Source organism: Loa loa, assembly GCF_000183805.2.
Source record: "Loa loa unplaced genomic scaffold supercont3.71, whole genome shotgun sequence".
Lineage (NCBI taxonomy): Eukaryota > Metazoa > Nematoda > Chromadorea > Rhabditida > Onchocercidae > Loa > Loa loa.
In genome coordinates, this window is record NW_018108251.1 from 126385 (window position 1) to 139501 (window position 13117).

Genomic DNA, 13117 nt, shown 5'->3' on the forward strand with positions numbered 1-13117 from the left:
ATATATATATATATATATATATATATATATATATATATATATATATATATATATATATATATATATATATATACAAGCATATATACATATAATTGTTACAGTACCAGGGCTTTTCCAGCTATTGTCCCCTATACATTTAATATCCTCTGAAACAAAGCACAAATACCCGAAAAAGATATAAAGTCCGAACAGAACACAGGATGCCGTTAACGGAAACTTTTTAGCTTCATTCACTGTTATCGAAGTTTCTATGAGTCGCTTTTTACGCATGTGTTTTTGCACAAAATACAGGGAACGAATGCTACCGATAACAATACAGAAAAGTGCCATACCATATATGGAACCATAAGCTGTAATCTGGAAAATAAATTAATATAATAAATGACATTTAATTATCTAACAGTGATACAGACGGCCATCTTATGAACGACGGCTTCCCCTGAAGTGCCATATACCACTTAAAATTTCATTATACCATTATTTGCATTCAATCGTCCTGGAAGGTTTAGATGAACGAACCATAACTAGTGACAAAAATGAAACGCAAAGCTGAGGCAAGCCAGTTTGGCTACATCGTCTACTTAACATAGCTTCTCGGAAGGTGCTTTATTCACATAGCGTGTACATACTAAAAAATGTACACGGACAACAGAAATAGCTAACAACTCGTTAGTGAATCCAGATAATGGTTCCCGGCAAAACAAAAACAGGAAGACAGATTCTAATGGAAATTCCCAGTTTGCAATAATTATAAGATCATATTCTAAAGCTACCAGTTAATGAAACAAAATCAATAAGAGATGTGCATTTACAAGTCTCAATCACCAAGAGATATTTTCAATTATTTTTCCTCATGAGGGCCAAAGTAATACTTGTTTTCGCGATGAAATAATTTGAACCGATTTTGAAGGAACAATTTCTAACCTGCTCCTTCGCTGTGTAAGTGATAGTAACATTGGAAACACTGGAAATTATATTGTCAGCAGATGGTAATGTCGTTGCCTCCGTCATCCTGCACCTTCCGAACTGAAAAGTACACATCAGTAACACAGAGATTTAATGAAGAAATCATGCCAGATAGAACTCGAATGGGTTCGCTAGAAGGTCTTCCCTTATAGAACAACAACTCAGGTGGTCTTGTGGGGAAATACAACATTCAACAGTAAAATGAGAATTTCTGATGTGTAGCTCCCTTTGTTCTACAAATTAAGGATAAGTAAAACGTCTGAAATGGAAAAATATAGGTCAGGGGTACGTCCCTAATCATTACTGACTTAACGCATCTTGACCACTGCGAAGAATCAATCACTTTTTGGAACCTCACGAAATTGAAAAATGGAAGCTTTCCAGACATCAAAAACCAATTTAAACAGCAAGTGAATAAAACCCTACGTTAAAATCGGCCATGTTATGAGCTGCACCTACGTTTATCTACACTAGGAAGAAGAGAAAAAGAAGTAACGCCTATTATCGCAAAGCAAAGTATGAAGTGAAATGAGTAATTTTATTGGATTCATGGAATTTGAGACTCGTGATAATATCAGTTTCAGTTTCAGAAAATTAGCTCCTCCGGCCTACCATCATATTTTAGCAGGTTGATCTCACTGGAAAACATGCCAGAAATAACCTGAGCAATAAGTCATTCAACCCCCATTTAGTAATACCGTACCATAACAATCACCGCTGGTATGAAATTATTTAACGCTTTTTTTAAGCAAATATTTTGTTCATCATGTAAGTCCCCGTTAAATTTAAACAACGAACCTGACACAGCGGAACTAGAAGAGAGCAAAAATTTCAGATCTAAACAAAGGACTGTAGTGTTTTTAGTACAAAATCTAATTCCGAAATGCGATGTAAATGAATTTTGCGGTGGAACTACCTATACCAGGGGCAATGGAAGCTTTTATCGATACTTCGCCACTCCGTCTCTGCTTGTATTTCAAAATCCAAATCTACACCACTGCATTAAATGTAGCTCTGAATATACTCTGTAGAAACGTTCATTAGCCTGAGAGAAATCGGAAAGTGTCTCCAGATCTGAACGTGAATGCCACTGTCGTTGGACTCCATTGCGCTTAGGAATATCCATTTGCACAGCAATTTAATTACTATTAGTGTTGTTTTCATTCATTTTAGAAATTCCGAATACCGACAGCGACACCGAGCACAAGTGTTATTGTTTTTTTCTAATTCGCATAATTTGAAGAGCATGTAGGCTTATTTCAATCTGCATCTGTTTTGATATACTGTTTCAGCTTCTGCTAGCGAAGGCCAACAATTACACAAACTAATGACTACTTTTGCCTTTGGTCGCTAAATCTCTGATTCCCACTTCTCATTCTCAATCTCACAATCAACAACATTCAATATTCAAGCTTTTTGACTCTCATTTCCTTTTCAACATATTCTTCAGCTGAATGCGTATGAGGAAACAGTAGTGTAGAGGAAATTCAAAAAAAGAAAAAAAAACCTGAGGCATTATAAAGCATTTGGCCGTTACAGAGAGCCGCTGAAATAAGCTATTTCGCGGGACGATACATGTTTTACACAACTGTATGTCTACATTGTAGCTACAGCATTTTTGGAAAGCAGAAGTGATAACAGCTCCTCTCAAAGAGCTTTCCTATAGGCATTTGTTTGTGTTTAAGATTAGTCAGCGGTCAACAGGTATTCCATAAAATTGAATACAGGGCAACAACACAAAATTCGAACAAAGAACAATGGAAGCCCAGCAATGCGATACTTTGGATCCGTTGTGAAAAGTGTCAGAATGAAGAACTCTATGAGCTATCCTGCAGAAATTAAAGGCCAATGGTTTTTGAAGGATATCGCTGATTTCTCCAAATATAAATTAAATTCTATGTTTTCACTCTTGACTGACGAATACCGAAGTAAAATTTATTTCATCCAAGTTTTACCGAAACCAAGTTGAAAGTATACAACAAACAAAAAAGAAAAAGAAAAACTAGTAAACTTCCGAGACCGATCCTGCTGAAACGAGAAACGAAAACGCAATGCCAATAACGCACACATACCCCGAAAGTCGTATCATCGAAAAGGCAGCTCGTCAAAATTTCATAGTGTCACCGTGAAATAAGTTACGTACACGTCCCTAGCAACTGGCTGGCCAATCAAATTGTGCTGAATCACAGAAAGTTTAGGGCGGGTGGAACGAAGTGATTGGTTGGTGGGGTGGTATTTATTACAAGGCGGTGAAGGGATTTTACTGTACTTAGTGGAGTGGTTGTGTTGTTGGCGGTGGTGCGTGCGTGTGTGTGAGTGAGTGCGTGCGTGCGTGCGTGTTTGTTTGTTTGTTCGTACATATATGTGCATGCGTATTGGTTTAACAAAACAATATTATAGAACTTTTCCTTTATTTCTCGCAGACTTTTTCTAAATTAGCTTCAGATATTCCGGTATTTCAGCGATGCAATCAGAACGTTTTGTCTGTCATTTGTGGTGTTTTTGCATGAGAGGGCAACAGGTATAATGAATGTCCTTTTTCAGGATATCTGTCGTTTTATTATCGTCGTCTGACATTCTTGTTCCAGACTAGGGGCGATCGTTGTATATTTATCTCTATGGCTAATAATTATGCCGCAAACTTCATCATTCTCATCACTGTTATTTTTGTTTTCGGTATGTTGCTTAAAATATATCCATTTATAATTTTTATGCATGTTTGCATCTTTAAAATAATTGAGTTTAACGATGTTTTTGTCATCATTCTATCACCGTAATGAAGGAAATGGCAATATTTCGGTCACTTGTTCGAATATTACTACTGACAAAAAGATATTCAGTGTAGTTACAGGCCAAACGTTAATATTCCCTTTCAATTGTTTACATTAACTCGGTGATCCAGTTGCTTCCGATATGTCTCATCATTTCATATTGTTTAGTCATTAAATAGACCGGACTTTATGGATTCATATGAATTTATTGCTCACCAAAAGCGGAAAAACTAAAACCTTGAAAAGCTGATCAAGCCAAAAATTTGCATATTGATTTTTTTAGCCTTTTTACCACTTACAAAAGTAGACGCCAAAGTTGAGTCAAGTGATGAAGGAACAGTGAAGGAAAATATTGGAAGAACTAAGACGAGCTCGAAAACGGATGATGAAGTTGTTCAGAGGTTGGTTTATATCTCATTGTCTGCAATTCTGATATATATATGGGTGACATTTATGCCGTTCTCGACCATGTCTTTTGTTGTGGTCTTTGTGCAGTGGAAAAAAAATAATTTGGTTTCAGGGAGGAGGAAGCAATTAAACTGGATGGTCTTTCTGTTGCAGAGATGAAAGAATTGAGAACTCGAGCCGAGAAACACAGCTTTCAGGCTGAAGTAAATCGTATGATGAAACTGATTATTAACTCTTTGTATAAGTAAGTCTATGTTTGTGTCTCATTCTTTACAGTTTTGTAAGTTTGGATTATAACCTGTGTTGTGGTATGCTTCAATGAAGCCGATAAGCAAAATGTGCGTCTTAACAATTCACATAACACGTTTTACTTATCAATCGCAATAGCATCTGAATTAGCATTCTACTTGTTTCCAGAAACAAGGAGATTTTCCTTCGTGAGTTGATATCAAATGCTTCGGACGCATTGGACAAAATTCGGATGTTATCATTGACAGATCCATTGGTTCTTTCTGCTACTGATGAACTTTCAATTCGGATTAAGGCATGGTTTCTCGTCTTAATCGTTTTGAAATTGTGCGTTTGGATAAAAGTTTTCGAAACATCTGGCTTCTCTTCGTTGAATTTTAGGCAGATCCAGAAAATCACATGTTGCATGTAACGGACACTGGCATTGGAATGACAAAAACAGATTTGATCAATAATTTGGGTACGATTGCACGATCAGGAACATCAGAGTTCTTGTCAAAGCTGTTGGATTCTTCCACATCACTGGAACAACAACAGGACATGATTGGACAGTTCGGTGTCGGTTTCTACTCTTCCTATCTTGTTGCAGATCGTGTTGTCGTAACTTCAAAACACAATGATGATGATCAGTACATCTGGGAATCTGACAGTTCTTCGTAAGTTTTTATATGGATTGCATCTTTTGCTCGTTGATTTTAGATGGCTTTGCTTACTGGATATGTCTGTTGTTCGTCATGGATTAATTTAATGAATAAAATCGAATTTTTTTTTTAATTCCCGTGATTTGTAGATTCACGGTTGCAAAAGATCCTCGGGGTGCGACTCTTAAGCGTGGTACACAAGTTACATTGCATCTGAAGGAAGAAGCTTATGACTTCCTAGAAGCCGATACATTGAAGAACTTAGTGGAAAAGTATAGTCAGTTCATCAATTTTAACATCTACTTGTGGCAGTCGAAGGTAATTTATGTTCGTTTTATCTTTCTTCTTTAACATACAGAAAGGGTGTTGTGCACTATGTTAGCGTTTTCAGACGGAAACAGTTGAAGAACCCATTGATGAAACAGAAAAAATAACTGACGAAAAGACTGAAGATGGTGATGGTAAGGTTGAGGAGGACAAAACGGAACCGAAAACCAAAAAGGTCGAAAAGACAACATGGGATTGGGAAAAAATCAACAATGTGAAGCCAATATGGATGCGAAAGAATGATGATGTTGAAATGGAGGAATACAAAGAATTTTACAAGAGCATCACTAAGGTTCATGAAATGGATGTCTACAACATTTTTTGCAACATTTCTGTTATTAGTAACTTACTTTTCGGATAATTAAATGAAATTTATTCGCAGTTTTAATGCTTACAAATTTCATGTTATTTTTTTTTAATATTTGACCGTAATTTGATCTTCACCTGACCATTCTTTTCTACCACCGGCTATCCTTTCCAGGAATTCATTTCTGCAAACAGAATTGACCTTTGTTATTTGTTTCAGGACCAAGAAAACCCTCTTGCATATGTACATTTTACAGCTGAAGGGGAGGTCACCTTCAAATCCATTCTCTATGTTCCTCGACATAGTCCATTCGATATGTTTCAGAATTATGGAAAGGTATTGCTCTTTTTTTTTCTCCAGTTGATCTCAGTGGTTTATTGATACGAATCGCTCCCTTTAATTTTGAAATTCTGTCTTCACGCTATTTTACTTGACTTTATTACTGTAAAAGAATGGTCTTCAGGGTACAGACAATATCAAACTGTATGTACGTCGTGTTTTCATCACCGATGATTTTCATGATATGATGCCGAAGTATTTATCTTTCATCCGTGGAATTGTAGATTCGGATGATCTTCCACTGAATGTTTCTCGTGAAACGCTTCAACAGCATAAACTTTTGAAGGTATTTATGTTTGAGAGATGATTCGTTACGTGGACCACAAAAGGGAAGCAACCGAACCAAAGGCACCGATTTCTTTTCTCTCACCTTAAATTCTGCATTTCTGACGGTTAACAGAGATATGGGTTGTAGGAGTTTTGTTCCAGGTTATTAAGAAGAAGCTTGTAAGGAAAGTACTGGATATGCTCAAGAAGATGGAACCTGGTGATTTTGAACATTTTTGGAAGGAATACAGCACAAACATCAAGCTAGGTATCATGGAAGATCCCACAAACAGAACACGTCTTGCAAAGCTCTTGCGTTTCTATTCTTCTCATAAAAAAGTAATGTCTCCTAACGCTTTAATACGATGTCTTCATTCTCAAGTCAGAAGTTTTCTGATATTTTTAAAGGAAGTCTTAACTACTTCTTGTTAAGTGCATTACATTTTCATTGTTACAGGACGAGATGATTTCACTTGCTGAGTACGTGAGCCGAATGAAGGATAAACAAGAAATGATCTTTTATGTAGCTGGAAGTTCACGAGAAGAGGTTACTTTTCCGGCATATTTCTTTGTAAAAAAAGTTTTTATTTAAATAAAACTACGGAGACACTGGGAAGAAAGAGATCTTTTTTTAAAATTTTCCGAAGCCAGTTATGTAGTTCGAATTTTATTTTTTACAGGTGGAATCTTCGCCTTTTGTTGAACGTTTGCTGAAGAAAGGATATGAGGTATTATATTTGGTGGAGGCTGTTGACGAATATGCTATTCAATCGATGCCGGAATTCGACGGAAAGAAATTCCAGAATGCTGCCAAGGAAGGATTGAAAATTGATGATGGTGAAAAGAATAAGGAAATGCAAGAGCAGCTAGAAAAGGAATATGAGCCATTGACGGATTGGCTCAAAAACGTGGCTCTGAAGGTAAGCAACAAGTTTAGTTTGACTTGTATCGACTTCGTCTTACGAATTGAAGCAGTCAGTTCAAAGAAAAAGTGTTAGTGGATGAATTATCACTGCATAGGAAATGCGAATTTTGAGGTATGACATCCTGAACTATGCCATAGTCCGCCAAACAACAGCTAATATTGCTTATACGAATAACGATACATATCAAAATTCAAGGCTTTTTTGCATTCATTTTTCATTCCTTTTATACCAGTTCTAAAGCTATGCTTTGACCCTGTAATTTAAATTTACTGTTCGTTTTGGTTTTCATGTTTTTTTTTCTGAATTCAAATATGTTAATTATTCAGTGCTTTTAGGATAAGATTGAGAAAGCACTCGTTTCGCAACGTTTGGTACAATCACCATGTGCGCTTGTCGCATCTTCTTACGGTTGGTCAGGCAACATGGAACGGATCATGAAATCTCAAGCGCATTCGAAATCTTATGACCCAACTCAGGTTATTTTGTCATAAATTATTGGTTTCCCTGGATAAACTAAAAAGCTTGCTTCTGCAGGACTATCGATTTTTTGAAGGAATTTTACGCAAATCAGAAGAAAACATTCGAAATCAATCCACGCCATCCTGTTATCAAGGAACTATTACGTCGTGTGCAATCTGGAGAAAGTAACGAGAAAGCAACTGATACAGCTTTGCTGCTGTTTGAAACGGCTACATTACGGTCTGGTTTCACTCTGAATGATCAAATTGGATTTGCTGAACGAGTTGAGCAGGTATGTCCATCTAATTCCTCAAAGATACGCTTAACATGCGATCATTCTATTCTAGTGCATCTTACTAGAAATTGCCTACATGCTTTCAGATTCTTCGTCGAACGATAAACGTATCACCGGATGAACCAGTGGAAGAAGAACCTGAAATTGAGGAAGAGGGTGAAAACAAAGAGTCTGTCGAGGGAAAAGATGAGGCGAAGCATTCAGAACTATGAATTTTATGTTCTTATCATTTTATGTGCAAAGTTGTTGATTATGGGTGAAGCGAGACTTACTGGTTAAGTTTAAACAACCACCACAACTAAAATTATTTTCTGTAAAAACTGTCCCAAAACTTCAAGCAGTCTAAAGTTTAGTATGTGATGTACGCTGATTTGGCAACTACCTCTATAAGTTTTCGAAAATTTCGATCGTGTTCGTTCGAAATGTTGTGTTTGTTGGCTTTATATTTTTTTAACATTTATTTTACATTAATTTTGTTTTAAATAATCATTTATAGATAAGGATACTTAATTTCGAACATAAACTTAGTTGAGATCACACTGTCACCACCATTTAAACCATCAGTATCACTAGTTTCGGTTGTAACGTTCAAAGCTTGACATCATTATTGTTGCTGCCTTTCGATGATCTAGCAAGTGTTAATTTATTGTTGTCTTCCCTTAATATCTGTTGTTTCAAATTTAGTTCCTCTTATTCTTTTTTTGTAAATAAATCTTATGAAGTACATTCTAAACATCTTCACTATATGGATTAGATAGAAAGGTCAACTTTGTTATTGTATGTCTGGTTGCAGACGTATGGGAAACAGCTATGATAACTAGTTGCGTAGGCGCTAGTTTTTTTTTTTTCAAATAACATAGAGTGGAAATAGTGACAACTGAGAGGTTGAACGTTCAAACTGAACGTGCAAATCCTAGTAATTTGGAACTGAAGTTCAACCATTCATTTCAGTTTCATTTCAGTTTCCAAGCATTCATTTCAGTTTTCCTACTTGGGTCTTACTATCACTTGGAACAGCTTTACAACTATCTGTATTGTAATAGGCTGTAATAAGCCTTAGAAATGAAGTACGTGAAGATTTTCTGCTAAAGCGAAAATTCAGATTTAAAGGAGTTTGATAAATCGAGAATTAAAGTAAATGTAAGATTTAAGGGGAGGTTTTCAAATTTGGAAATTTGTCTACTATATGTGTTTTCAAACCAATTTATACTTAACTTTATTTCGGACTGTAGTTTGTTGATGCTGCTGCTCATGTAATCACTGCAAGAGAATGAGCCACTCGAGGTTTTTTCATGTGAAACAAACATTGAGTGGAAAGAACATGAATTTCCAAATTTTTAAAATCAGCGAAATCGGAGAAGTGATAGGAAATCGGGAGCAGAAGAGAAAGGATGGAAAGGACGTCCCCCACTACTCATATTTTGAACTTCGGAATGACTCTTTACGATTTTATCTTTTGTTTTTCCCATTGTTCCCGCGGCTATTAGTTTGCTTTAACATAAGCAAGCCTTTGAAATCAACTCTCAAAATCCTTGGCGCAATTCAGAATCTTAAATCTTAAAAATCCTGTCTGAAAAGCTGCCATCGTCTTCTGATAGTGATTCATCATTGAACGATTGAAAATATGAGTCATCATTTGAAATTAACATTAAAATGTTTAGTCATTCATTGCAATATACGTTCATAATACATCCCAATGTCTTTACTATTCAGCTATCATCCATTCCGTTCCATCCATCGGAAAGTTTGTTCTCTTTAATTTAGTTGTATGCGATTGTTCAAAGTCTTGATTACATCGTACTAAACATAGACATCTATCTGCAGACAATCCCGCATTAGAGCGGAAGATTTTTTTGAACAGATTTTCTAAAATAATTGAAAATCTTTAAAATTCATGAAATCTTCATAAATCCAGGAGCGCATCATTAAAGTAAGTATCTGTTAGAGTAAACATTACTTCCTCATTCATTCTTTGATAGTGCAAGTGCACATTTAAAAGAGGTTTAAATTACTTTTCAAAGCTTTACCTTTCATTTCCTCCTGTCCAAATCTCCGCTTTCTACAAACCAAAAAACAAGTCACTAGATGACCCTCTTTCTCTCTTACCTCTCTTTTATTCGAATCATTCGTTATGGCCTTTTCAAGTACGTTTTATATGATAACAACTGTTTTTATTCTGGACAAACCCCACATAAAAACTGTTGAATGTTTGAAATCCTATATTGAGGAAAATGATATACTTTTACCCTCTTCTTTTAAAATGTTTTTCTTGTTCGGCCTTGCATGCTTTCACTCTTTCCTGTTACATAATCCTAACATTCAAATGCAGGTGTACTCCCGAACCGTATTAGACCCCGAGTATATCTGGTTTCAGTCAATTTATGAAGTACAAATCAGATTTAGTGAATTATTATCACTACATTCAAAAACAACACTTTTGTGTATTTTGCTACCTACCCTTATTTGCATTGGAATTCACAAAAGGCATTTATTTGGCGTCTTTTTTCTTGTCGGCACCGTATTTCATGTTTCGAATCTAATTATTAAAGATTTTTTTTTAGTATCTTTTATGAAGAAATCTATACCACAGAAGGATTCGACAACGAGGACTATTGAAATTTCGTCAAAAAAGGCTAATCAGCTAGGAATTTAATTTGGAGATTTGATGGATCTAATCTATCTAAACTATTAGTGCACATCCCAAGACACTTAAACTATCAATTGTTCAAATATCTTGCAGTGTTCTGTTTTTACGACTACATGGGGAAATTCCACCAATTTGCGAATGCAGAGTTCCCTTTCAATCATCCCCTAACAATCTACCCAATAGCTAGAGCTTTTAAAATAGAAAATTTAAAAAAAAAATTTACGATGTGGGTGTTCAGTCACTGATGTTTAGTTCAGCCCTTCGCAAATTTTCTTCACTGCCGTACCGGCTAATCCCCTCTGAAAACTTCTAACAACTTGTATATTCATCGTCTGAGAAAACATAGTCCCTTGTTACCTCCTGCTTTTCCGCCTCTTCCCGTTCTTGCAGCTTTTTTCCCCACTTCTCGTCCACACCGAGACAAAAACAGACTTGTTAGCACTGCGATCATAATCAGCTTTACTTCTTGCATTTTTTTTTTTTTACTAAAGCTCATCCTTACCGTCATCCCTATCCTATTTGCAGGAAGTATTTCGCTTAAGAGTACGTATGCTCATATGCCCAAAGTAATGGAATTTACCGATTTCCAAATACATAGACACCACACAGGAAGGACTCACCGCAGAAAAGACGTACTTCACGTGAGATGTCAATTAAATGGATGACAATTAAAAGGAGATGTGTAGGAAAGCTCGTTTATTTCTGAATCTTTGGAAATGAAACTCTGATGTGATCGTGCTTCCCAAATACTAATGAACCGCGCATCCTTTACTAGGTTGAAAATTATTCCTAATGAAACTCAATGTTGACAATTATTTCAAATCTGAGATGCAAAATATTTGCTGATGAACTTCTCTCCTCTTGTATTAAACCACTAGTGTTGGCTAATAGGTCACCACAAAGCATCCTTCAACAAATTCTGTTTCACGAAGTAGTGAGACAGTCATGCAAGGCACAGGGTGGAATAGACTGGGGAATGGCGGGGGGTGGACTAAAGGTAGGACTGTTAAGGTATGAATGAAACAATAAAGATGTGTGCAGTATCGTTGCACGTCCATTCGGTAGCTGAATGCATGTGCGACGTCTGTATGTGCACGCATGTGTGCATGTGTGTTGCATTCCACTCTTGATGAACTCCCCCTGCTCTCACTGGAACACTAAGTGCTGGAATGCATCAATCCACAAAGCATGATGAAAACACGTAGTATATCCTGCATACGTCTCCCTTCGGCCACGCTCCCTCCGTAAAGGCAGCGTAATGCTCGGTACCGATTACAACAGAAACACCTATCGCCCGCGAGCTACACATGTGTAGGCGGAGCTTATCTCCGTCCGTCCGCTCCTTACGTCCGTCACTATTTGCTGGCTCCCAGCCAACATTAGTCACGTGCAGATGGCATGAGAGGTACGAAGAATGATGTGGATAGAGCAGGCGGGGAGCCAAGGAACCTCGATCCATTGCCGAGACGCCTCCGCACAGACACATTCCGAAGGAAATACAGACAAACAGACGGGGAGACAGACATTTAGTACTTCTGTCAGCTCTATATGTGTGTTTCAGGATGGGTGTTTTGTGCGGGTCTGAATGCTGCTGCATTGGAGTGTAATGCATCACCCGCCTCCGACAATGTGGTATCCCACCTTATGCCAGTAAACTTTTCCTCTTTTTCGCCGTGCAGTCGCCCATTGGCCCCGTCGCCGATCAGCCGATACCCGTTCCGCCTCACCACCATTGTCTCCTATCATTATTTGTTGTTAATTAGAGAAGCGACAGTATCCATCAACTAACTACCTTTCTTCCCCGGAAACATGAGCTCATGGGTAGCACCCAGTTTATGAATCATGATCATGACAACCCTCACCGTTATACCGTTCAGTATCCCCAAACAATTACTTTTTCCTAACATTTGATCAGTTTCAAGGGTTGTATGAACAGGCTATTTCATGGTGCAAATAAGATCAGCTACTGGCCTTTCGATACTGATACACACCACCCGAATAATCTTATTTCCCTCTCTTTCCCTCCTTCTCTCCCTGCTCTGCCATCGAGCTAAGATTTCCATGAATGTCTGCAACCACCTTTTATGTAACATTGTTATCGGATGAATTGTTATCGCCCATTAATTTATTTGTGATTACATCTCATACGTTCAGTTATTTTTTTACCGTTTACTACCTATTCACTTGGATAGTTAAACGTTGTTTCATGACGCACTTATCCATGTTATGCTGCCTACTGCAATTTTGATCGTTCCTGAAAGCGATGTTTATTTTGGTATTGTCATCACCTGTGGTTTCATCATTCTGAAATTTCATGCTGTCTGTCTGTTTCTTTCCCGTCACTTCTACGTTTGATATATCCATGTAACATAAAATTGAATTCTTCGCTTATAAAGAAATAAGTAAATGACAAGTATCTTTGCACATTATTACAATACGTTTGTTCCAGTGCTTCACGCACTTCGACTTTTACATGTTTGTGTTTTTTTTCAAATTTATTTATAAAATGGATGCA

At 37.0% G+C, this 13117-nt stretch overlaps 3 protein-coding genes across 3 annotated transcripts in view; 1 reads left to right on the forward strand and 2 right to left on the reverse strand.

Moving 5' to 3' along the window:
• LOAG_17407 (peptidase A22B family protein) overlaps nt 1-1032 on the reverse strand; it is a 4375-nt gene extending 3343 nt beyond the window's left edge. The window contains exons 1-2 of the mRNA XM_020450068.1: nt 925-1032; nt 167-357 (exon numbers count right to left, since the gene is read on the reverse strand). Of these exons, the coding sequence (XP_020306305.1) occupies nt 167-357; nt 925-1011 (278 nt within the window). The 5' untranslated portion in view covers nt 1012-1032. The remainder of the gene's footprint in view (nt 1-166; nt 358-924) is intronic.
• Nucleotides 1033-3504: 2472 nt separating this feature from the next.
• On the forward strand, nt 3505-8645 carry LOAG_04661 (endoplasmin). The gene is made up of 15 exons (XM_003140198.2): nt 3505-3642; nt 4021-4138; nt 4258-4389; nt 4563-4689; nt 4776-5050; nt 5185-5353; nt 5427-5654; nt 5889-6005; nt 6133-6294; nt 6438-6614; nt 6733-6822; nt 6956-7195; nt 7537-7677; nt 7755-7952; nt 8042-8645. Exons 1-15 carry the CDS (start codon nt 3585-3587, stop codon nt 8165-8167), a joined length of 2358 nt encoding a protein of 785 aa, XP_003140246.1. The 5' UTR covers nt 3505-3584; the 3' UTR covers nt 8168-8645.
• A 3131-nt stretch (nt 8646-11776) lies between these two features.
• On the reverse strand, nt 11777-12348 carry LOAG_04662 (hypothetical protein; the record flags this gene model as incomplete). Its single annotated transcript, XM_003140199.1, has 2 exons — nt 11777-12193; nt 12244-12348. 2 exons carry the CDS (start codon nt 12346-12348, stop codon nt 11777-11779), a joined length of 522 nt encoding a protein of 173 aa, XP_003140247.1.
• Nucleotides 12349-13117: the final 769 nt, after the last annotated feature.